Raw genomic sequence first — 26664 nt, forward strand, 5'->3', positions numbered from 1 at the left:
GGGACCGGAAGCCCAGGTCTCCTCTTGGTGTTTCTTCCACTTGTCGATGGAAGGGGACGCCTGGAGGCGGGGTGTGCGCAGGCGCGGCTCGGCCGGCTTGATGGCGGAGTCAGACTGTGAGGGAGCGAAGGTAACCATGGCAACGCGGCCTGAGGCGGGAAGGGAATGAGGAGAGGCGACCAGGTAACCCCGCGGCGCACAGGAAGATCCCACTGCTGGTGATGAAATGAACGGCCGCTTTCTGGTGTTGGTTGAGGGAGGGAGTGTTGGTCAGGAGGCCGGGCTCAGTGAGCCCGCAGCCCGGGGCCTGCAGCAACTGGAAACACAGTAAGAAGTTTAACAACACCAGGCTAAAGTCCAACAGGTTTATTTGGTAGCAAAAGCCACACAAGCTTTCGGAGCTCCAAGCCCCTTCTTTTTTTTTTTTCTGTCCTATATTAATTTATTGTCCTTTTAAATGCCAGCCATCACCTGGGGAAACCAGCCCTTTAATTGTGAACATTAGGAAAGGGACCTTTTAGCCAGACAAATCAATGAGTCAAGCTGAGGGAGCAAAGGATGTCAATGTCTTTAAGAGAAAGAGAAACCTGGGCCAACCTTTCCAGAGTCTGCAGCCTCCCTGGATTCACTCCGTTTCCCTTCAGTTGCAAGCCCCTTCTTCAGGTGAGTGGGAATTCTGTTCACAAACAGAGCATATAAAGACACAGACTCAATTTACATGAATAATGGTTGGAATGCGAATACTTACAGCTAATCAAGTCTTAAGATACAAACAACGTTGTTTGTTTGTTAAAGACTTGATTAGCTGTAAGTATTCGCATTCCAACCATTATTCATGTAAATTGAGTCTGTGTCTTTATATGCTCTGTTTGTGAACAGAATTCCCACTCACCTGAAGAAGGGGCTTGGAGCTCCGAAAGCTTGTGTGGCTTTTGCTACCAAATAAACATGTTGGACTTTAACCTGGTGTTGTTAAACTTCTTACTGTGTTTACCCCAGTCCAACGCCGGCATCTCCACATCGCAACTGGAATCCGCCAGTGTGGCCAGGACACTGGCTGCAAATAATGGTGCTTAACATCCAACTCCAGCAACCTGACAGCAATTTCTGCCTTCAAAAGATAGTGCGGCTCTCCCTCAGCACTGACCCTCTGACAGTGCTGCACTCCCTCAGTACTGACCCTCTGACAGTGCGGCACTCCCTCAGTACAGACCCTCTGACAGTGTGCCACTCCCTCTGTACTGACCCTCTGACAGTGCGGCACTCCCTCAGCACTGACCCTCTAACATTGCAGCACTTCCTCAGTACTGACCTTCTGACAGTGCGGCACTCCCTCAGTACTGACTCTCTGACTGCGGCATCCCCTCAGTACTGACCCTCTGACAGTGACTTCCCCCTCAGCTTTGGCTACCCCACAATGCGGTGTTCTCTTAGCACTGACCCTCTGACAGCAAGAGGTTAGGAGAATTGTTGTTTTCCAGAAAGCTGTCCCAGAAAAAGTGCTGGAATATATCATGGATTTTACAAAGGAAATGGCTAAATATTTTAAAAAGTAAAATTTTAAAATGGTGTACGGAATGAACAGAGGAGTGAGGCAAATGGCATTACTTTCTTTGGCACCAGTGGGAGTTGGCAGATGGAGTTTAATTTCGACAAATGCGAGGTGATGCATTTTGGTAGATTGAACCAGGGCAGGACTTACTCAGTTAATGGTAGGGTGTTGGGGAGAGTTACAGAACAGAGAGATCTAGGGGTACATGTTCATAGCTCCTTGAAAGTGGAATCACAGGTAGACGGAGTGGTGAAGAAGGCATTCGGCATGCTTGGTTTCATCGGTCAGAACATTGAATACAGGAGTTGGGACGTCTTGTTAAAGTTGTACAAGACATTGGTAAGGCTACACTTGGAATACTGTGTGCAATTCTGGTCACCCTATTATAGAAAGGATATCATTAAACTAGAAAGAGTGCAGAAAAGATTTACTAGGATGCCACCGGGGCTTGATGGATTGAGTTATAAGGAGAGGCTGAATAGACTGGGACTTTTTTCTCTGGAGCGTAGGAGGTTGAGGGGTGACCTTATAGAGGTCTATAAAATAATGAGGGGCGTAGACAAGGTAGATAATCAATATCTTTTCCCAAAGGTAGGGGAGTCTAAAACTAGAGGGCATAGGTTTAAGGTGAGAGGGCAGAGATACAAAAGTGTCCAGAGGGGCAATTTTTTCACACAGAGGGAGTGAGTGTCTGGAACAAGCTGCCAGAGGTAGTAGTAGAGGCGGGTACAATTTTATCTTTTGAAAAGCATTTAGATAGTTACATGGGTACGATGGGTATTGAGGGATATGGGCCAAATGCGGGCAATTGGGATTAGTTTAGGGGTTTAAAAAAAAAAAGGGCGGCATGGACAAGTTGGGCCGAAGGGCATGTTTCCATGCTGTAAACCTCTATGACTCTATGTGACCATTTCTCCTGGTGATTTGATCAGGATTCTCGCTCAACAAGCAACACCAAAATGCATTAACTGTTCATTTATCTCAGTGGTATCTATGGAATCTTGCTGTATGCAAGGCGGGTTGTGTGCTTGTCTACCTGTCAGTGACAGGACGTCAGAGTGATCCACTTTTGATTTTGGGCTGTGGGACATTTCTGACAAATGTACTAAGGCAGTCTGTAAATCATTTTCTTTTTATAACAGACTGAATGTAAATCCTTTCCAGTGATGTACCATGACTGCTGGGTTTGCTGATATCCAGGCTGTTTGCATGTGAGCGGAACCTGTATGTGGTAAATCTCCTGCTGGACTCATGCTGGTAACTCTCTATTTCCTCCTTTCAAGTCTCGAACTCTGACTCAGTTCTGGCCTACACATGTACCTCGCCCAAGTGGCCATGCTTCATGCGTAAACCTAGCCTGCGATTGTCAGCTGAATATTCAACTGTGGGAGGCATCACAGTTGAGTCCGACGACATCCTCAGCAAATGTCTCCAGACTCTACCCAGTAAGACATACTGGATGATGATCAGGGATGTTACCCATACCAATATGTATCACCCCTGTTCTTTAGCCCAGAGATGTTTATTTAATAAAGTACATCACAAAAATCTGACTTGCTTCACTGTTTAAAACCAGTTATTTAAATTAAAAGAAGCTTTCAATTTGTTTTCAGACAAAGCTTGTTACTAATCAACCGTATGATGAAAGCCTGGATGTGAATGATTCTGAAGAGGTAGCTAGTATCTACACTCCGTCACCGAGACAGCCTGGTAAGTTCCAGTTGAAGGAAGCATGTGGTACAAGTAGAGGAGGGCACACAGGCAGAAGGGTTTACACACTGGAGATTGCAGACTGGGATATTACATGGAAAGTAACACATGAACTAAAATACCGCAACATAAGGTGACAAATGCCAGAGATTGATGAGGGAAATCGTCAGAAACAGTCATAAGTACAGATATCAGCAAAATTCATTGCTGACAGTAATTTATTCTGTTTATAATGTTGTAGTTTGTTCCCAACTGAACAAACAAAATACCTGTTAACTGAAACCACTTGCAGTTGTCCCTTGATATAATCTGCAATGTTTGCCCTGTGCCTTGCAAAGGCAATGACTCTTGAAGGAGGTACAGTTCTGGGGACATTCAGTGCTCTCCAGGTTATTACCCAAATAGCTGTTGTTATTTGAGAAAGCTGTTACAGTGGGAGGTAACATAGGAGCCAAATTCCTTTCTCACTCAATCCCCTGCACACACAATTGCTTTGAACAGGAATCACTGGTTAATGATCCAGAATGGAAACTATTGTGGATATTCTCCTTTATCAAGGATTCCAACTTCAACTTTAGCTTCCCTTACTATTCCCGAGTGGAGACCTGCTAACACAGCACATATTGGGCATTGAACCTGTTTCGTATTACTCAATGATGCACCAGAATATTTTGTTCTGTTCCAGAATATAACAGCGTGAGCTGAGCTGGGGTTTGTGCTTGGCACTCAGCAATGCCAAGCTGCTTGGACCTTCAGGTATTTTATACCCAGTCCTGCTGTTACTCTGGAATGTTGGGCCCATGCCCAACTCAGCTCTGTCTGTCTATAAACTAGTATGCAGCATTTCACTTTGTTTCACAGGTCTCGATGTATTGAAAGAGTTTGAGCTGGAAAGTTAGGTCAGCCTCCATCAGCATAACTCTCAACCCTTTATAAGATCTGTAGCTCTTTGTAAGTTTTATTTCGACCTACTGCCCCATTCATTAAATATGTTGTTAGGAAAAGTGTGGCTGTGCTTCACTGGTGTTTACTGCTGAGGTCTGTGAAGAAGTCTGAACTGGTTTTGTATCACTGACACTTGGTTGTGTTCAGGTTATACTTGACAATAAGTTACTGATGTGGAGTGGCAGATGGGTGTGCACTTGGCATTGTGAAATCTATCCCTTCTAACTTAAAGTAATCCTGTTTAATATCAATCTTGAGATCTCTTTATCTGAACCACAGTGCAAATAAAATGCACTATTTACTCCTGTAATGTACAGGGAGAGTCTGCTGCATGATTATAGCCAGCGTAAGTTTGCATCAAGACTCAAAGCAAAACCCGTAAGATTTTCTGAAATTTCGTTTTGTTTGCGTGTATTAGATCCGAGATCAACCCGCTCTCAGACCAGGCTCATGGCAGATAACAGCAGTGATGAGTATGAGGAGGAGAACAGTAAAATAACATCCACTGAGGTAATATATCTATTCATCAGGATTACTCATGTCAGCTCTGCATAGACACCTACCTGCAGCGATACACCAATGCAACACAAGGGTAATGTCACCCAGGCTGCAGTTAAATCAGTGCACACACTGCTCTTGCACTCTAACCTGATTAAAAAACAAGGACACACGCACACCCTTTCATATATTTAACACTACTGGCTTAGATTTGAGTGCATGCATGTTTTTAAACCGGGCAAGTCTAGTTGAATGGCTGAAATCAGAACTCAGGACAGCAACAATGTTGGGAACAGTAGAAGAGAAGCCAAGATCAATCTGCAAATAGCGATAAGATGATAGCTCAATTTTAAAAGGCCGTTGAGTGTAGGAAGAAGTGTGCAGTGGAGTGATAAAGAAGAACATGTAATTTATGCTGGAAATTGTGTTTGAGCATTACTGTAGGAACACACCCCGTCCGCCCATCATCCAAGAGCACTATTTTCAAAGTGTTCCCATACTTGACCTCTTTCCCCTGAACTGGACTAGCCATATGAATACTGTGCTGCAAGAGCAGGTCAGAGTCTGGGAATTCTGTGGTGAGCAACTCAGTTCTGACTTCCTAAAGCCGGTCCACCTTCTACAAGGCACAAGTCAGGAGTGTGATGCAATAATCTCCACTTGCCTTGAAAAGTGCAGCTCCAACAATACTCCAGAAGGACAAAGTAGCCCGCGTGATTGGTAGCCCATTCACAACCATTCACTCCCTCCACCGCTGACACACAGTAGCAGCTGTGTGTACCATCTGAAGTGCTTTCCAGATGATGCACTACAGGAACTCACCAAGGTTCTTTAGATAGTACCTACTGAACCCGTGACCTCTACCACATGGAAGGATACGGGCAACAGAAATGTGGAAATATCACCACCGGGAAGTTCCCTTCCAAGCCACATACCATCCTGACTTGGAAATATATTGCTGTTCCTTCACTGTCGCTGGGTCAAAATCCTACAACTCCCTCCCTAACAGCACTGTGGGTGTACCTGCATCACATGGACCGCAGCAGCTCAAGAAGGCAGCTCACCATCATCTTCTTGAGGGCAATTTGGAATGGACAGTAAATGCTGGCCTAGCCAGCAACACCCAATCCCATAAACAAATAACGTATAGCTGCTTTAGACTTTGAGTAAGCAGTGCTGACTATCAAGGTTCCAGGTTCAGACCTGAATTAACTTGTCTAAGCTGGGGCTGTAGTGGTGTTGCTAAAATTGCCCCTGGTAGCCTTTGGGTTCAAGTGAAAGGGCATTCAGACAGGGTTCCCGTTCCATATTACCATTCAATCACTCCATGTACTGGAAATGTTGTGTGTAGATATCAGAAGTGATTAGACATGCTTCCCAATTGTGACAGTCAGATCAAATGTGGACACTTGAAATAATCACTGGTTGTAGTAATAAAGGGCTTCTGGTCCCACTGCAGTGGAAGGGGCGTGGGCGCAGTAACAAGCAGGTTCCAGCTCAGTAAAACAGGGAGCTCAGTGGGTTCAATGGCCCTGTCTTTTTCAGAGAAATAGCAGTTGGCATTGTGCCTTGCTCATCTTGGATTTCTACTCCTGCCAGTTAATCACGGGGATCGGGCAGATAATGCAGTAGGAAATGAATTGCCCTGTCCAGAACCAAGCCCAAATGATAAGAAGGACCTTGCATTAGATTTATGTTGAGTTAGCTGATTTCAGTTGATGTGTCCCATTTGGGTTCACTGTTGACAGTTAAAGATGGGGGTAATTGGCAAGATTCCTGCTGATGATCACCATCCACAGACCCTTGTGCATGCATGTGGACAGGATCAGCCTCGGCAGATAGATAGGTTCTTGATTAATAAGGGGGATTAGGGAATATGGGGAAAAGGCAGGAGAATGGGGACGAGAAAAATATCAGCAATGATTGAATGGTGGAACAGACTCGATGGGCCGAGTAGCCTAATTCTGCTCCTATGTCTTATGGCTGTAACTCTCAGGATCTCACTCTAACTGTTGGCCAAGGTACCAGAGTTGGGCAATCTTACAGAATTCCCAGAGTGAGTCAGTACCTCTCGGAAAGGGAAAATCAGCCCGAGTTTGTCTCACTCAGGAAGTACAGTGAAGTTCAGCGATGTGGAACAGACACAGTCAGCTGCAGTTATTTCTTCTTTAAAATGTTTGTCTTTGTTTAACAGGAGAAGAAGAAAGGGTCAAAGGCCATGCAGCAGGGGTTTGTGGAGAATGAGGATGAGGAGGATGATGAAGATTCAGATGATACAGAATCTGATGATGATGACGAGGAGCATGGAGCACCACCAGAAGGGTGAGTCAGAGCAAAATGTGAGCGGAAATGAAAGCCAGACAGCTGTCCTCGATGGCTGAATCAGTGTAAACGTGGTGCATTATTGAGTTATAAGGAACAGGACATTCAGATAAAATTCATGGTCTCTATTGATCCCAGATGGACATTAAACAACAATGTTTTGCATTTAACAGATGGAATGTCTCAAGACACTTTACAGAGAAATATTATGAGGACTGCGTGCTGAGATATTGGAAAGGATTGGGAAAAGCAAGTAAAGATTCGGTGAAAAAGATGGATTGTCGGAAGGTGCTTAGAGGAGAAGCTAGGGATAGAGCAGTAAAGGCAGAGGTTCCAGAGATTAGGGCCAAGGGGACTGAAAGCTTTACTACAAATGTCTGGATGAAGGAGAGGGGCTATTTTTCCTCCCCAGCAGCACTGTGGCTGTACCTGCAGCACATCAAGGAGGCAGCTCACCAACACTTTCTCAAGGGCAGTTAGGGATGGGCAATGAATGCCGGCCAAGCTAATGACACCTGAACAAATAAAAGAACATTCAGCTTTGGAGAATGTGGGAGATGTGCAGCGATTTGAAGATATGGGTGTGTCATTCGAAGAGGGAGCCAGTGTGGGACAGGGAGCATGGGGGTAAGGCTGGGGGTGGTGGTGGTGCTGGGGTGGGGGATGGAATTGGTGTGGGAGAGGTTGTGATCAGCTACACTTTAGAACAATTGGTGTCTATGGATGTCATAAATAGTTGTAATTTTAAAAGGGCATTAGTGTCTCCATTTATGCTGGGGGTTCAGGTAAAGAGTGTCAATGTTATAAGGCTCAGCACCTCTTGAGAGGGCCACGGGTGCCTGAAACTGCAGAACATTAAGTTCTGAGGAGATAGTGAATTGAAGTATTTGATCCAAGTTTATCACAGCCAGTTACTTATGTCCAGTAAATGATGCTGAGCATCTGTCACTATTTCAGCATCAATTACAAAGAAGCTATTTAAAAGATATTAAACACACCAACTATTTTGTGCAATTCAGCATTTACTGACTGTTAATTGTATAATAATTGAGTATTTAATTGTGTTCAGGTGATGGGAATTATCTGGGGATTTACTTGTGCTCCTGCATATCAGTGCAGATCCCAAATGCTCTCTCAGGAACCTAGCACCACAATTTGAGCCATCCCGTGGAAATTCCCTCCATGCTATTTTGATTTGCATGGAGGGGCTTCCTTTCAGGACTGTTGCTGCACAGCCTTCACTTCCTCACCCTCGCCAACTGTCTGGGCACGCTGTGATGTTCCATCCTGCAATCCGGAGGTGGCAGGGGCTCTGGGAAGAAGGCTCTCTGTGGGGATTGTCCCCTTTAACATTGGGGATTTAGCCCCATACAATTGTAGGCTAAGATGGTTAATGGACACCCAGACCACGTCGGGTCGTGCAGGGGATTATTAGACATGGCCGACTGACCCTATTCTGTGCTATGTTGTGCCCAGTTGTCCCTGGAGAAGGAGCACGCGGTATCCAATGGTAGGCTTAAGGCCTTCCATGCTTGGTGGACACCACAGGGGCTGGAGCACATCATCAGCCCTGGGAATGACAGTTTCATGTAATTAGATAAGTTTAGTTTAAAGATTTTCCTTTGTTAAAGTGCCTCTTTAACAGGCTGCCAGTGTTCATTGTTAATTTGTTTATTTTGTTTTTGTGTTTAAAAGGTGCACATCCCACACCCTCCCTCAGGAACCCCAGCCTCACATGTTGATCCGTCTTGCAGAAATTCTCTGTGTGCCTTTTTGATCTGCATGGAGGTATTTCCTGTACAGGCTGCTGCTGAGCACCCTTCACTTCCTCACCCTTACCAGCTGTCTGAACACATTGGCATCCCGCCCTGTTGACTAGAGCTGGCGAGGAACCTCCAATAGTGGGACCTGTATGGGGGAGTCCTCTCCTTTACCATTGGGGATTTGGCATGGAGTGTGTTAAAGTCCCTTGTGATAGAAGACTGTGGTGTTTCACAGACTCCCAGGCTGCCTGCATTTTCTGTGACCTCAAGGAGTCAGTGTTCCATGTGTCTCTAGGTTATCACAGTAAGGAGTCTAATAACACCAGGTTAAAGTCCAACAGGTTTATTTGGTAGCAAACGCCACTAGCTTTCGGAGTGCTGCTCCTTCATCAGGTGAGTGGGAGATCTGCTCATAAACAGCAAACGGGGCATTTTATGAGCAGAACTCCCACTCACCTGACGAAGGAGCAGCGCTCCGAAAGCTAGTGGTATTTGCTACCAAATAAACCTGATGGACTTTAACCTGGTGTTTGTTAGACTCCTTACTGTGTTTACCCCAGTCCAACGCCGGCATCTCCACATCATCTCTAGGCTATGTCAGGTTGCAGCCCTGCTCCACTATTTTTGGGGACGGGCTGCCCAGTTTTGTTTGCACTTCAGCCCTACCTGGTATGGAGAGGAACAGGCAGATACAAACACACAAATATACGAATTAGGAACAGAAGTAGGCACTCGGCCTTTCGAGCCTGCCGTGCCATTTAATAAGATCATGGCTGATCTGATTGTAGCCTTAACTCCATATTCCGACTAACCCCAGATAACCTTCCCCTCCCGTGCTGATCAAGTATCAACCTCTGCCTTAAAAATATTCAAAAACTCTGCTTCTACCATCTTTTGAGGAAGAGGGTTTCAAAGATTCACTCCCCTGTGGGAGAAAGAAAATCCCCAGTTCTATCTTAAATGAGTGATGCCTTATTTTTAAACAATTATCCTACCAGAGGAAGAATTCTCTCCATATCCATCCTTTCAGAACCCCTGAGGATCTTATGTGTTTCAATCATGTTGCCTCTTACTTTTCTGAACTCCACTGAATAAAGCCTAACTTGTCCAGCCATTCTTCATAAGACAACCCACCCAATCCAGTTATCTTTGATCTGCTTCCAATGTACTTACATCCTTCCTTAAATCAGGAGACTAATACTGTACAGTGAACACAGTACTCCAGATATGGTTTTACCAATGACCTGTACAATTGAAGCATAATTTCCCGACTTTTCTTGGGTCACTATCTGTGTGGATTCTAAGAATCGATAGAATCCCTCCAGTGCAGAAAGAGATCATTTGGCCCATCAAGTCTGCACCGGCCCTCCAACGGAGCACTTTAGCTCGGCCCACTCCCCCACCCTATTCCCGTAACCCTGCACATTGACCATGACCAATCCGCCTAACCTGCACATCTTTGGACTATGGGAGGAAACCGGAGCACCCGGAGGAAACCCACGCAGACACAAGGAGAATGTGCAAATTCCATACAGTCACCCAAAGCTGGAATTGAACGCTGGTTCTTGGTGCTATGAGTCAGCAGTGCTAACCACTGTGCCACGATACTGCAATAAATTGTAACATTCTATTAGCTTCCCCAATTACTTGCTATACCTGCATACTAACCTTTTGCGATTCATGCACAAGGACACTCGGATCCCTCTGCATCTCAGAGCTCGAAATCTCTCACCATTTAGGTAATTTTTTTTTATTCTTACTGTCAAAATGGACAATTTCACATTTACCCACATTATACTCCATTTGACAGATCTTTGCTCACTCACTTAACCTATCTATATCTTTTTGTAGCCTTCTTATGTTCTCTTTACAATTTGCTTTCTTACCTGTGCCATCCACAAATATAGCAAACACACCTTCGGTCCCTTCAAGCAAGTCATTTATCTAAATTGTATTAAGTTGAGGCCGCAGCAGTGATCCTGTGGCAAACCACTTGCCACATCATGCCAACCAGAAAAAAACCCATTCATGCCTACTCTCTGTTTCCCGTTAGCCAGACAATCTTCTATCCGTGCCAATATGTTACCCGTTACACCATGAAATTTTATTTTCCACAATAATGGCACCTTCTCAAATGCCTGCTGGAAATCTAAGGGCAGTACATCCACCCAATCCCTTTTATCCACAGTACATTTTATTGCTTCAAAGAATGGGCGGCACGGTAGCACAGTGGTTAGCACTGCTGCTTCACAGCTCCAGGGACCTGGGTTCAATTCCCAGCTTGGGTCACTATCTGTGTGGAGTTTGCACATTCTCCTCATGTCTGTGTGGGTTTCCTCCGGGTGCTCCGGTTTCCTCCCACAGTCCAAAGATGTGTGGGTTAGGTTGATTGGCCATGCTAAAAATTGCCCCTTAGTGTCCTGAGATGCGTAGGTTAGAGGGATTATCAGGTAAATATGTAGGGATATCGGGGTAGGTCCTGGGCGGGATTGTGGTCGGTGCAGACTCGATGGGCCAAATGGTCTCTTTCTGTGCTGTAGGGATTCTAAGATTCTAAGATCATGAAAACTTATGCAAAATACCTGTTGAGTTCATCTGTGAATTCTTTATTTTCCATTGTTAAACTCCGGCACCTGTTCGGGTACACTGAGGGAGAATTTAGCATGACCAATGCACCTAACCAGCACGTCTTTCAGACTGTGGGAGGAAACCAGAGCACTCGGAGGAAACCCATGCAGACACAGGGAGAATGTGCAAACTCCGGACAGACAGTGACCCAAGCCGGGAATTGAACCCGGGTCCCTGGCGCTGTGAGGCAGCAGTGCTAACCACTGTGCCACCGTGTCAAATAGAAAAAGCGATCCCATGTTCTTCATGTTGCTGATATGTTTTCTGAGATTTTCTGATCAGATTTTCTGATTTAGCGCTGATGTTAACCTGGCTTATTGCCAGCTTTTATATCTTTTAACAATCACCTTGGGTTTGTTGGCACCAATACAACATAAGGTTTCTTATCCAATATGTACTTTACCTGCACAAAGGCGGATAGGAGCAAGACCCAGAAACTAAACAGAGAGCTGTGTATCCCCTGTACAAGGTGCGGTAGGTGGATTGAACCCCCACTCGATCAGACTAATACAAATCAACAAGCACTTTATTTATGCCAGGGTTAAGGAACTGTAATTACAGGAGGAGACATGAGGTACCAGGATTGTTTTCACTAAACTGAGGTTTTTAATGTTAAAAGGAATTGAATAAGATCTTTAGAAAGATACTTAATTCCTCTAGTCCTTGAGAATTTGAAGTTTTGTTCTTTTGACAGCCTCTCACCCTATTGCTTAGAGGTTTCACTGAGATATTGTTTAACTATGATACCATCTACTAAGTTAGTTGTTAATTCAGATCCAGCTATTACTGATAGAATAAGGTGGATTAGGTGGATTGGCCTTGCTAAATTGCCCCTTAGTGTCAGGAGGACTAGCATGGGTAAATGCATGGGGGTAGGGCTTGGGTGGGATTGTGTTCGGTGCAGACTCGATGGGCCGAATGGCTTCCTTCTGTACATTAGGATACTATGATTCTAAACTGAATCACTGCTAAATTCTAGAAAGTTCTGTTTTTCTGTTTTTCAGTGCATATGATCCTGCAGATTATGAACATCTACCCACCTCCACTGAGATAAAGGAGCTCTTCCAGTATATCACAAGGTAACCATCACCAATAATTTATTTCTTGTGGATGCCTGTGTTTCTGTTTTATATTCCAGCAATAGTTTTGAGAGTGTTCCAGTGACAGCCCCTCAGCAACAGTTTCCCCAAATTTAAATTTTCAACAGCCTCTTTTCTCCCAACAGATGTCAGGCAGAAAGATCTGGTGAATGCAGTTATTGCTCCCAAGATTCGTGCAAAACTGGATTTTTCAGTTCAGAACAAGGGCAGATTCATATTAATAATTGCAGCCAGCAGCAGATGGCTGACTTACTTTTGATTGAAAAGCATGTACCTGATTCACTGTGTATAAGTAATGCATATACCTTATTCACTGTGATCCTGAACATCATGTACGTAACTCACTGTGTAGCTGTACAGAATTTACTTATTTTACCGGTACAGCACGAACTAATCTACTGTGTTCCTGTACAGCATGTACCAAATTCACCGTGTTCCTGTACAGCACGTACCTAATCTACCGTGTTCCTGTACGGCATGTACGGCACGGTAGCACAGGGGTTAGCACTGCTGCTTCACAGCTCCAGGATCCCGGGTTCGATTCCCGGCTCGGGTCACTGTCTGTGTGGAGTTTGCATATTCTCCTCGTGTCTGCATGGGTTTCCTCCGGGTGCTCCGGTTTCCTCCCACAGTCCAAAGATGTGCGGGTTAGGTTGATTGGCCAGGTTAAAAAAAAAATTTCCCCTTAGAGTCCTGAGATGTGTAGGTTAGAGGGATTAGTGGGTAAATATGTGGGGGTAGGGCCTGGGTGGGATTGTGGTCGGTGCAGACTCGATGGGCCGAATGGCCTCCTTCTGCACTGTAGGGTTTCTATGATTTCTATGTACCAAATTCACCGTGTACCTGTACAACAAATGCCTACTACACTCTGTTCTTCTACAGGATGTACCTAATCCACTGTGCACCCATACAGCCTGTGCCTGGCTCATGCTGTGATGAGGGCAGGTTTTACCGTAGGGAGGGGAAGGTAATCAGTGGGAGCGTCACATGGGGGAAGTTATGCATCTCTCAGCTCATTAGAATTGTTTATCTCGACTGCCAGATTGGAGCGCAGGCATTTGTCTACAAAGCGCCGGGGGGGGGGGTTTCCACAGGAGAATCAAAAACCAGGGCCATACATCAATACTAATTCCAATAGGGATATTGGAGAAACGTCTTCTTTAGTGAGTGGTTAGAATGTAGAACTCACTGTCACAGGCAGTGGTTGAAGCAAATAGCTTTGATGCTGGAAACTTAATGGGTACCTGAGAGACTGTGGAATAGAAAGATTTACTGAAAGCTGAGGGAAGAATGTGATGGAGTATAAATGACTGCACAGACTGAATAAAACGTTGGTTAGGCCACGGCTAGAGTATTGTGTGCAGTTCTAGAATCCATATTATAGGAGGGATGCGATAGCACTGGAAAGGGTGCAGAGGAGATTTACCAGGATGTTGCCTGGGCTGGAGAGTTTTAGTTATGGAGAGAGACTGGATAGGCTGGGGTTGTTTTCCTTGGAGCAGAGGAGACTGTGGGTGGTGGGGAGAGAATGATTGAGATGTATAAAGTTACGAGGGGCAATAGATAGAGTAGACAGGAATAAACTTTTCCCCTTGGTGGAGGGATCTATAACCAGGGGGTATAAATTTAAGGGAAGAGGCAGGAGGTTTAGAGCAGATCTGAGGAAAAACTTTTTCACCCAGAAAGTGGTGGGAGTCTGGAACTTGCTGCCTGAAAGGGTGGTGGAGGCAGAGACCCTCATAACATTCTGGAAGTATTTAGGTGATCACTTGCAATGCCAAGGCGATGGGACAAGCGCTGGAAAATGGGATTAAAAGTTGTTTGACGGCTCAGACATGATGGGCCGAAGGGCCTTTTCCTGTGCTGTAGACCTCTATGACTCTATAAATTGGGCCAAAGAGCCTGATTTTTCTGCTGTTCATTGTATTAATTCTATTTATTATTAAGCTTCCCTTTAAATGCACCTATTGAACAAGTGGTGAGAAGTGGTTATGTATTTGAGTATGTTTGTCCTTGTGTGTAACAGATACACTCCACAATCCATCGAGTTGGACCACAAACTGAAGCCATTCATTCCTGACTTTATTCCTTCAGTGGGTGATATCGATGCCTTTTTGAAGGTACAGAAGTTAAATATTAATGTCATTACAACACATAGTTTCCCCTTCTTTATTCTTGCTTTCCTAGCCTTAATTTTATGGTTTAATTTGTCATTCAATCTATTCTAACTTTTTTTTCTCTCTTTGCTCCTGTTGAGATGTTGTCTGTTCCACTTGTTACAGTAACACATCAAACCAGGAGTGCCATTAATAAACTAGCTAGAAACCCTAGATACATAGAAATCCTACAGTGCAGGAGGAGGCCATTCGGCCCATCGAGTCTGCGCCGACAACAATCGCACCCAGGCCCTATCCCCATAACCCCACATATTTACCCCACTAATCCCTCTAACCTACACATTCCGGGACACCAGGGGCAATTTAGCATGGCCAATGCACCTAACTCGCACATCTTTGGACATCTTAGTTGACTGATAAACATGCCTTCGGAGCCTGGGCCAGCTGGGCAACAGTTAAAGATTTAAACTGTTTACTGATTTCAGCACACCAGAGATTGATAAAAATTGTGTTGTGAATGTTAATCACTATGATTTCTCTCATTGGTTGAGTTATTTCCCATGTGACCTGCAGGTACCCCGCCCTGATGGGAAGCCTGACAACCTGGGCCTGATCCCATTGGATGAACCTTGTGCGAAGCAGTCCGACCCAACTGTGTTGTCATTGTGGCTGACGGAGAACTCGAAACAGCACAGTATCACGGTAAAGGGATAGACAGTTCATAGAGGTGACACAGCCTCTGCTGTAGTAACATTATGTGGAGTTCCCGGCGTTGGATTGGGGTTGGCACAGTAAGTAGTCTCACAACACCAGGTTAAAGTCCAACAGGTTTATTTGGTCTAGCACTCACCTGATGAAGGAGCAGCACTCCGAAAGCTCGTGCTACCAAATAAACCTGCTGGACTTTAACCTGGTGTTGTGAGACTACTTACTGTAGTAACATTATTGATTAAACAAAGCATCAAAACCAGCTCAGTACGCGTTGCTAGGAATTCAGCAGAGTTTAATGGAGATTATGTTAAATTTAATACTGTTTCTGTTTAAACTGAAAAATATCCAGCAGCATAATTCTAAATTCCACCCCTGTAACTCGTGTCTAGAGAGAGAGTGTTTTGTACTATGGGGTAATGTACCAGTGGTTACAAGACTGGGAGTCTTGATCTCCCAGAAAGTTGTTGGTTCTAGAGGTCAGTTAAAATTTCAAAACCTGAGATTTATCAGTTTTTGTAAAATTAAGGTATTAAGGATTACAGAATCAAGACGGGGTTAAAATACAGATGAACCGTAAACTAATTGAATGGTGGAACAGGCTGGAGGGCTGAATGGCTGCCTCTTGTTGATATTTAGGAATCATTTGAGAGGATGAATTCAGAGCATCGTGCAAAAAATGTAAGCTTCATGTATTTTTTCCTCTAAATAGTAATTTGGTAGTACAGAATTTGAGTATTGCGGAAAAAGATATTTGTTGAAGTTTTTCATCTGGCCTCATCAGGACAATTACAAGAATACCAATGTCAGAAGGACAACAGCTTGATACTGTATGAGAAGAGGGTGCTGATTAGTTGGCAAGTGGACTTTGGTAGCCAGCTATCACACAAATGAGTAATGTAGTATATGGATTTCAGTGCCAGTGATGCTAGGTATGTAGGCCGTACGTCCCAAAGACTGGTGGATTGTACCAAACAGCATGTCCCTTCCACTGTTCGCAACGGGCAAGGTACAGACTGTACCCAACCAGCCCGTGCTTGCAAAACTCAAAACACAATGTCCAACATTGGATGTGATTCTGCGATTGGACAGCATCTGCTAAATAATCCTCAGAGTGCTAAAAATTACACTAATAACCAATTAAATAATATCAGTTAGGCTCACAGTGAGGCGTACTTGCGTGTACAGGAAGCTACATATGTTAACACAGGCCCTGTTCTTTGCAGCCAGAAAGAACGGGTATGCACATTGCACCCATTTCAGCTAAACAAAGTAAGTGATAGCCATTCGCTGGTTCATTCCCCAGGGCAGTGCCTTGAGCAATCACAGTCAAGCCGCCTGGTTTAAGTTTTCAAACAATCCTTGGTAGTTAACCATTTACTGGTGCATTCTCTATGACAATGCCTCTACCAATCAAACATCCACATGCCAACCAATCAGCATTCTCTTCTCTGACATAGATATTAGAACATAGAAAAACTACAGCACAAACAGGCCCTTCGGCCCACAAGTTATGCCGAACACATCCCTACCTTCTAGACCTACATATAACCCTCCATCCTATTAAGCTCCATGTACTCATCCAGGAGTCTCTTAAAAGACCCTATTGAGTTCGCCTCCACCACCCCTGACGGCAGCCGATTCCACTCGCCCACCACTCTCTGTGTGAAAAACTTACCCCTAACATCTCCCCTGTACCTACTCCCCAGCACCTTAAACCTGTGTCCTCTCGTAGCAGACATTTCCACCCTGGGAAAAAGCCTCTGAGAGTCCACCCGATCTATGCCTCTCAACATCTTATACACCTCTATTAGGTCTCCTCTCATCCTTCGTCTCTCCAAGGAGAAAAGACCGAGCTCCCTCAGCCTATCCTCATAAGGCATGCCACTCAATCCAGGCAACATCCTTGTAAATCTCCTCTGCACCCTTTCAATCTTTTCCACATCATTCCTATAGTGAGGCGACCAGAACTGAGCACAGTACTCCAAGTGGGGTCTGACGAGGGTCTTATATAGCTGCATCATTATCCCCGGACTCCTAAACTCAATCCCTTGATTGATAAAGGCCAGCACACCATACGCCTTCTTAACCACCTCCTCCACCTGCGGGGCCGATTTCAGAGTCCTATGGACCCGGACCCCAAGGTCCTTCTGATCCTCTACAGTACTAAGAGTCTTTCCCTTTATATTGTACTCCTTCATCCCATTTGTCCTACCAAAATGGACCACTACGCATTTACCTGGGTTGAAGTCCATCTGCCACTTGTCCGCCCAGTCTTGCATCCTATCTATGTCCCTCTGTAACTTCTGACATCCCTCCAGACTATCCACAACCCCACCAACCTTTGTGTCATCGGCAAACTTACCAACTCATCCCTCCGCTTCCTCATCCAGGTCATTAATGAAAATGACAAACAGCAAGGGTCCCAGAACAGATCCCTGGGGCACACCACTGGTGACCGACCTCCATTTAGAAAAAGACCCATCTATACCCACTCTCTGCCTCCTTTGGGCAAGCCAGTTCTGGATCCACCGGGCAGCAGTCCCTTGGATCCCATGCCCACTCACTTTTTCTAGAAGCCTTGCATGGGGGACCTTATGAAACGCCTTGCTAAAATCCATATAAACCACATCTACCGCCTTCCCTTCGTCAATGTGTTTAGTCACATTTTCGAAGAACTCCACCAGGCTCGTAAGGCACGATCTGCCCTTGACAAAGCCATGCTGAGTATTCTTGAGCATACTAAACCTCTCTAAATGCTCAAATATCCTGTCCCTCAGGATCTTCTCCATCAGTTTACCAACCACTGAGGTTAGACTCACCGGTCGGTAATTACCTGGGCTATCCCTATTCCCCTTCTTGAAAATAGGAACCACATCCGCAATCGTCCAATCCTCCGGCACCTCTCCCGTCTCCATCGATGATGCAAAGATCATCGCCAGAGGCTCTGCAATCTCCTCCCTCGCCTTCCACAGTAACCTGGGGTACATCCCATCCGGACCCGGTGACTTATCTATCTTGATGCCATTCAAAGATTCCAGCACAACCTCTTTGTTACAGTCCACATACTCAATCTTTTCAGTCCACCGCACGCCCGCAGTACATCCACCCAGGTCCTTCTCCTCTGTGAAAACCGAGGCAAAATACTCATTGAGCACCTCTGCCATTTCTACTGGTTCCGTACAGACTTTCCCGCCTTCACCTTTTATAGGCCCTATTCCGTCACGTCTCATCCTTTTACCCTTCACATATTTATAGAACGCCTTAGGGTTCTCCTTAATCCTACCTGCCAAGGCCTTCTCGTGACCCCTTCTGGCTCTCCTAATTTCCTTCTCTATTCACTTCCTACAAGCCGTATACTCTTCTAAATCCCTATCTTCGCCAAGCTCTCTGAACCTTTTGTACGCTTTCCTTTTCTTCTCGACTAGGTCCCGCACAGCTTTCGTGCACCACGGTTCCTTTAACCGACCAACTCCTCCCTGTCTGCTCGGAACGTTGTCCTGTAGAACTCTAGACAGACATTCCTTGAAAAACTGCCACCTCTCTTCAGTACATTTCCTCGAGAATACCTCCTTCCAATTTACTCCTCTAATTTGCTGTCTAATGTCTTCATATTTCCCCTTACTCCATATAAACACTTTCCTAGCTTGCCTGATCCTCTCTTTTTCCAATGCAAGCCTAAAGGAGATAGAGTTATGATCGCTATCCCCAAGATGCTCTCCCACTGAGAGATCTGACACCTGTCCAGGTTCATTGGTCAGTATCAGATCAAGTACAGCCTCTCCTCTTGTAGGCTTGTCCACATGCTGTGTCAGGAAACCCTCCTGAACACACCTAACAAACTCTTCCCCATCCAATCCCCTTACCCTAGGGATATTCCAATCTATGTTTGGGAAATTAAAGTCTCCCATCACAACAACTCTGCTATTACTGCATCTCTCCAGGATCTGTTTCCCTATCTGCTCCTCCACCTCCCTGTTACTATTGGGCGGCCTATAGAAAACTCCCAGCAAAGTGACCGGCCCCTTCCCACTCCGAACTTCCACCCACAGAGACTCGGTGGACAATCCCTCCACAGCATACACCTTCTCTACAGCTGTGACACTATCCCTGATCAGCAGTGCCACTCCACCCCCTCTCTTGCCTCCCTCCCTGTCCTTCCTGAAACATCTGAATCCCGGCACTTGGAGTATCCAGTCCTGTCCCTGAGTCATCCAAGTCTCCGTAATGGCCACCACATCATACTTCCAGGCATCGATCCACGCTCTGAGCTCATCCCCTTTATTCACTATACTCCTGGCATTAAAGTAAACACATCTCAATCCTTTGGTCTGAGCTCTCCCCTTCTCTATTCCCTGTCCATCCGCCCTCTTGCACCGCCTATAACCCTTCTCTGTTTGTGAGCTACCTTCCTCACTCTCAGTCACCTCATTTTGATCCCCTCCCCCCAACCTATCTAGTTTAAACTAAATAGTTGGCTAAGGCTCCCTAGTAGCCTTAGCCAACCTTCCTGCCAGGATATTGGTCCCCCTGGGATTCAAGTGCCACCCGTTTTTTGTGTACAGGTCACACCTGCCCCTGAAGAGGTCCCAATGGTCCAGGAACCTGAATCCCTGCCCCCTGCACCAGTCCCTCAGCCACACATTCATCCTCCACCTCACTCCATTCCTGTCCTCACCTTCCCGTGGCACAGGCAGCAATCCTGAGATTACTACCTTTGCTTTCCTCCTTCTCAGCTGTCTCCCTAATTCCCTATACTCTCTTTTCATGATTCTTGTGATTGTTATGATAAGTGCACAGCAAAATGTATTTTTTCAGCAATATTCACATTTTTCCTGTAATGGTCGAGTAATTAAAAGCACAAGGGCCCAGAACTGGAGGAGCGCAGATATCTCAGAATATTGTATGATAGGAGGAGGTTACAGAGACAGAGAGAGGGAAGGCTATGGAGGGATTTTTAGCAAGATCAGGAATTTTTAATTTGAGGTACAATTCTGCCACTTGGAGAAGGAGGGAAAAGAAACAGAGGTCTGTAATTGTGTCTGTATGTAGGTTTAAGGAATTATTCCTATCATTCACGGTTCCAGTTTCACACTTGTAAGTGGCTTTAAAATGCCTTCATGGTCACGTTATCACTCTCCTTTCACAACAGCAATTGAAGGTGAAAAGTCTGGAGAATGCAGAGAAGAATCCGAAAGCTCTGGATAACTGGATGGACAGCATCAGTGAACTCCATCACTCTAAACCACCTGCCAATGTCCACTATACCAAGTGAGTGAAGTCTGACTCCTCCCCCACCTCTTCCTGTACCTTCTGCTAGACTCATTGTGTCGAATATTCCGGATCCAACCAGCAGCCTGACATTGTGCTGCTTCCCCCCTCAGTTGTGGTGACAGTGAATACCTTTTGGGTTGTGTACCACGGATGTGGCCTCTGAACCCATTGTTTTGTGCTGCTCGTTGTTTCTGAAAGTTTACAGGATGTCCTTTGGTGGCGTGAAACATTTACCCAGCCAGTAACTGAGATGCACTGATTAGAACGATCCCTCACTGGATTTTCCCTAACCCATATTCAGCATTGTGTATTTTGATTTCAGCAGTAAGCTTCAAAACTCTCAGTTAGGGAGGGGGAATTGAGCCTGATCTTTGTCCAGTGACCTCTGCTGGAAAACACATGGCGTTGAGTGAGAACTGGACAGGGATTAACCAAGTAAACGGTGACATTCACTGGCTCAGCTTGAATACAAAGCATTGTGATGGCTTCAGGTGATGGACGGTAAGGATGGAATTGTACCCAACAATGCTCGGTGCCGTGAGGAGAAGAGGGGTTAACCCTCCGCTGATGTAAATCGATATTCTTCCTTCCTTCCTCACAGGCCAATGCCCGACATCGAAGCGCTCATGCAGGAGTGGCCACCAGAGTTTGAGGAGCTGCTGGGAAAGGTGAGTGAGTCTGAGCAGGACAGGAAAACTGTGACTTTTGTTAGCATTGCAAGTGTGAAATATTTCCCTCCGTGACTGAATTAAAAAACTTCTTTCAACCCAGGTGAGCCTGCCCACAGCAGAAGCTAATTGTGACCTGACCCAATACATTGACATGATTTGTGGTAAGTACAATTGTTACCAGTAAAAAATGGGCTGGCAGGAAGGAAGTTAATAGCATATTGGATGAGTTCAGATATCCTGCCTAGATACAGAATGACTGTCACAGTGTGTGTGTGTGTCAGAACACTGTTCCACAACTCTCAGACTTGGGTGATAATCCTGACTGGGGAGTTGAGGTGCTGTGTTTTTCATTTATTCCACTCTGTGTCTTTGAGTTTAGGCATCTCCACAGGCACAGTAGTGGCCAGGGTGTTACATTAGCCTCAGCAGCTTGAGACCAAGAAGAGGAACAAATCGACAGGCTAGCTGATGCTGATCACTGTCTAATTGTCTCCAGTCCAAAGTGTGGATGTGTAGACATTGTTCAGTCTTAAGTGCGGCAGTGCTGCTTCCTTCATGGTTGAATAGCCTGCTGCACATTATCTGCAAAGAATAACTAGTTTTGGGAGGCACTGAGGACTATCAGCTCCCATGGAATTGTCTCAGCAAGATTCAATACTACAGGGGAGGAGAGGGAGACATTTCTGCTTTGCTCCAACCATCAGCATTGAGCTGAGATTAGGAATTTCCTGTCTGAACAACTAGTACCCTCTACACGAGCCTCCTGCACTGACCAGCCCTCTACAGCAGCCCCCTGCACTGACCAACCCACTACAGCAGCCCCCTGCACTGACCAGCCCTCTACAGCAGCCCCCTGCACTGACCAGCCCTCTACAGCAGCCCCCTGCACTGACCAACCCACTACACGAGCCTCCTGCACTGACCAGCCCTCTACACAAGCCCCCTGCACTGACCAACCCTCTACAGCAGTCCCCTACACTGACCAGCCCTCTACAGCAGCCCCCTGCACTGACCAACCCTCAACAGCAGTCCCCTGCACTGACCAGCCCTCTACAGCAGCCCCCTGCACTGACCAACCCTCTACAGCAGCCCCCTGCACTGACCAACCCTCAACAGCAGCCCCCTGCACTGACCAACCCACTACAGCAGCCCCCTACACTGACCAACCCTCTACACAAGCCCCCTGCACTGACCAACCCTCTACACAAGCCCCTTGCACTGACCAACCCTCTACACAAGCCCCCTGCACTGACCAACCCTCTATACGAGTCCCCTGCACTGACCAACCCGCTACAGCAGCCCCCTGCACTGACTAACCCTCTACAGCAGCCCCCTGCACTGACTAACCCTCTACAGCAGCCCCTGTACTGACCAACCCTCTACAGCAGCCCCCTACACTGACCAACCCTCTACAGCAGCCCCCTACACTGACCAACCCTCTACAGCAGCCCCCTGCACTGACTAACCCTCTACAGCAGCCCCTGCACTGACCAACCCTCTACAGCAGCCCCTGCACTGACCAACCCTCTACAGCAGCCCCCTACACTGACCAGCCCTCTACAGCAGCCCCTACACTGACCAACCCTCTACAGCAGCCCCCTACACTGACCAGCCCTCTACAGCAGCCCCCTACACTGACCAACCCTCTACAGCAGCCCCCTACACTGACCAGCCCTCTACAGCAGCCCCTGCACTGACCAACCCTCTACAGCAGCCCCTGCACTGACCAGCCCTCTACAGCAGCCCCCTACACTGACCAACCCTCTATACGAGCCCCCTGCACTGACCAACCCTCTATACGAGCCCCCTGCACTGACCAGCCCTCTATACGAGCCCCCTGCACTGACCAGCCCTCTATACGAGCCCCCTGCACTGACCAGCCCTCTGCAGCAGCCCCCTGCACTGACCAACCCTCTACAGCAGCCCCTGCACCGTCCGTTATACTGGGCCCAGACCCACACCCTTATCCTCTGCACAAGCCAGTCAACAGGTGTAACCATGACAGCTAATCGAAAAGTCAAAGCAAAATACTGCAGATGATGGAAATCTAAAAGTAAATCTGAAAGTGCTAGAAATACCCAGCAGGTCTGGCAGCGTCTGTGACAAGAGAGAAACAGTTAACACTAACTCTGATTCTCTCCCCAAATATGCCATAAGGCCAGCTGAGTACTTCCAGCATTTGCTCTTGTTGAAAGGGAGTTCATTAGCTAAGTCTCTGTGAAAATATCCCGTTTAAGTGACTACAATCCCAAGCTGTTGACAGTAATTATTTTTATCAATACTTATTTTTCGTCCTCCCTCCACAGCGATCCTGGATATCCCTGTGTACAAGGACCGCATCCAATCCTTGCATGTACTTTTCACCCTCTACTCTGAGTTCAAAAACTCACAGGTAAGAGTCACTAGGATAAAGTCTGAGAACACTGGGCCTCACTGTCTTCGTTTATCCTCAGAACCAGAGTCACTCATCAGGCTGTAATCATGTCTGGCAGATTCTTCTACAAAGAAGACAGTTTTGTAAATGGTCCCACAATTCTTCCTGTTTCTTTCTCTTTCCAACAATGGTTCCCATCTGCTCTGGAAGATATTTGAATAAAGGTACCAGCTGTGGGTCAGTGGCTGTCACTTTGCCTCAGAAAAATTGTGGGTTCAGTTCCCACTGAGGCAGTGCCGCAATGTCAGAGGGTCAGTACTGAGGCAGTGCTGCACTGTCGGAGGGTCAGTACTGAGGGAGTGCCGCACTGTCAGAGGGTCAGTACTGAGGGAGTGCCGCACTGTCAGAGGGTCAGTACTGAGGGAGTGCCGCACTGTCAGAGGGTCAGTACTGAGGGAGTGCCGCACTGTCAGAGGGTCAGTACTGAGGGAGTGCCGCACTGTCAGAGGGTCAGTACTGAGGGAGTGCCGCACTGTCAGAGGGTCAGTGCTGAGGGAGTGCCGCACTGTCAGAGGGTCAGTACTGAGGGAGTGCCGCACTGTCACAGGGTCAGTACTGAGGGAGTGATTCGCTGTCAGAGGATCAGTACTGAGGGAGTGCTGCACCTTCGGAGGAGCAGTACTGAGGGAGTGCTGCACCTCTGGAGGGGCAGTACTGAGGGACTGCTGCACCTTCAGAGGGGTAGTATTGAGGCAGTGCCGCACTGTCAGAGGGTCAGTACTGAGAGAGTGCTGCACTGTCAGATGGTCAGTGCTGAGGGAGTGCCGCACTGTCAGAGGATCAGTGCTGAGGGAGTGCCGCACTGTCAGAGGGTCAGAACTGAGGGAGTGCCGCACTGTCAGGGTCAGTACTGAGGGAGTGCCGCACTGTCGGAGGGTCAGTACTGAGGGAGTGCTGCACTGTCAGAGGGTCAGTACTGAGGGAGTGCCGCACTGTCAGAGGGTCAGTACTGAGGGAGTGCCGCACTGTCAGAGGGTCAGTACTGAGGGAGTGCCGCACTGTCAGAGGGTCAGTGCTGAGGGAGTGCCGTACTGATTCTTTCAAATGAGGTGTTACATGTTCCATCCATCCCGTTAGGTGTATGTAAGAGATTGTACAGTCACTCTTCTGAAGAAGAGCAGGGGAGTTCTTCTCATTGCCCTCAATACCATTTTCCTCCTGTCGACAGAACCAAGCAAATTATCTGGTCATTATTTCATTGATATTTGCGAGAGCTTGTGCACAAATTGCCACATCTCCTACGCCACAATACACATCAAAACACTGAAAGTACTCTGGGACAGTCTTTTCTTCTGAATTGTCCTTAAGTCCTGGGTGGGTAAATTGCCACCTGTAACCAGTGACTCGTAACCAATGACTCACACTCAAGTGTACTTCATTCCCATTAGTTGTGGAAACAAACACAGCTCTTTGGTTCAGCAGGTTTGCTGCCAGCTGTCTTGTTTGTTCACATCCTAAATCTGCCTTCCTATAACTGTCTCCCTATATAGTTATAATGCTCACTGCTCAACAGGCCTCGTTTCAACCTTAATACCAACATACCAGTTAGGAACAGGAGTGGGCCATTCAGCTCTGGAACCTGTTCCTCCATTCACACAATCATGGTTGATCTGATTGTGGCTTCAACTCCACTTATGTCCCTCAAAGGGATTAACACCCACCCACTTAGGGTCAGAGCTGTATCTTTTTCTGACAAGCACTTCACCTCTGAAGGGGGAAATGGTCAGGGACAGGTGTTTACCTGTCATTATGAGCACTGCAGTCTCCCATCCATCAGTTCTCACCTTCTGTTTGCAGCATTTCAAAGCTCTGGCAGAAGGGAACAAGGTGAGCAGTTGTGAGGAGCCGCCATCCCACAATGCGGAAGTGGACACTGTGACATTCGACTGAGTAACAGCTCTGAGCAAATGCATCTCTGATTGAATCTTCAGAATCTTCCTTTCATCCTAAAAGCACAGCTTTAGTTGATTTTATTTTTCTATTTATTGTATAATTTTCCTAATAAATGTTATTCTGAACAATGGTTGTCCTCATTAATATATCGCATCTAGTACAACTACACAAATCAATAACAAAGCCCTTTGAGGAAAAATAGCCACACTATTGGTGCATCATCAGATTTGAATGTGTGCTCATCTATCACCTATCCTAGGGTGCGTAATTTTTATATTTGTTTTGCAAACATAAACAAAAGGACAGTAAAGATTTGTTGTTCCGTCAATCCTGTCCTATGCTGTTCTGATCTGATTCCAATCCATTCTCCACACATGTTCAGTCAAAGCCCATTTAGGAAAACAAAATGTGGGAAATTCTTTTCTGACCTTTGTAAGTAATCAAACCAGTTTCAGGAGAATGCCGTGACTGGGAGACAAACCATTCCTAAAGTTGGAAGTTTATTTATTAGTGTCACAAGTAGGCTTACGTTAACACTGCAATGAAGTTACTGAAAATCTCCTAGTTGTCACACACCGGCACCTGTTTGGATACATTGAGGGAGAATGTAGCATGGCCAATGCACCTACCCAGCACGTCTTTCGAACTGTGGGAGGAAACCGGAGCACCTGGAGGAACCCCACACAGACACAAGAAGAACATGTAGACTCCACACAGACAGTGACCCAAGCCGGGAATCGAACCCGGGTCCCTGGCATTGTGAGGCAGCAGTGCTAACTGCTGTGCCATCGTACAGCCCTGGAGATAAAAGCAAAATACTGCTGATGCTGGATTCTGAAACAAAAACTGAAAATGCTTGAAAATCTCAGCAGGTCTGACAGCATCTATGGAGAGAGAATAGAGCCAACGTTTCTGTTTTGGAGCATTGAGTATTTCAAATCAGATCTGACTAAGGCTTCATACAAAGGAAGGCTTGTGCTATGATTAATTACCCTGTATAGATTATAGATGTCCTAACACTCTATTCCTTTTCGCAATAATCTTGCAAT

At 46.3% G+C, this 26664-nt stretch overlaps 1 protein-coding gene across 4 annotated transcripts; it reads left to right on the top strand.

The window, feature by feature from the left end:
* ift46 (intraflagellar transport 46 homolog (Chlamydomonas)) lies at nt 1-25741 on the top strand. Of its 4 annotated transcripts, none has more exons than XM_078199118.1 (13): nt 61-130; nt 2695-2809; nt 3166-3262; nt 4626-4717; nt 6900-7027; nt 12423-12497; nt 14545-14638; nt 15209-15337; nt 20496-20614; nt 21219-21285; nt 21389-21449; nt 23595-23680; nt 25520-25741. In XM_078199118.1, exons 2-13 carry the CDS (start codon nt 2804-2806, stop codon nt 25610-25612), a joined length of 1047 nt encoding a protein of 348 aa, XP_078055244.1. In that variant the 5' UTR covers nt 61-130; nt 2695-2803; the 3' UTR covers nt 25613-25741. The 4 variants fall into 4 exon arrangements, with proteins under 4 accessions (XP_078055242.1, XP_078055243.1, XP_078055244.1 ...); XM_078199119.1 differs by having other exon boundaries at nt 84-183; XM_078199116.1 differs by lacking the exon at nt 2695-2809 and having other exon boundaries at nt 1-130.
* Nucleotides 25742-26664: the final 923 nt, after the last annotated feature.

The sequence above is a fragment of the Mustelus asterias genome, chromosome 27 (assembly GCF_964213995.1).
Source record: "Mustelus asterias chromosome 27, sMusAst1.hap1.1, whole genome shotgun sequence".
NCBI lineage: Eukaryota > Metazoa > Chordata > Chondrichthyes > Carcharhiniformes > Triakidae > Mustelus > Mustelus asterias.

Bases quoted from the DNA above. Each gene is read 5' to 3' on its own strand.
- ift46 (XM_078199116.1), top strand. From the start codon at position 47: ATGGAAGGGGACGCCTGGAGGCGGGGTGTGCGCAGGCGCGGCTCGGCC. The intron at 14,639-15,208 runs GTACAGAAGTTA...TGTGACCTGCAG, and splicing joins ATATCGATGCCTTTTTGAAG to GTACCCCGCCCTGATGGGAA. The intron at 23,681-25,519 runs GTAAGAGTCACT...TTCTGTTTGCAG, and splicing joins CTGAGTTCAAAAACTCACAG to CATTTCAAAGCTCTGGCAGA.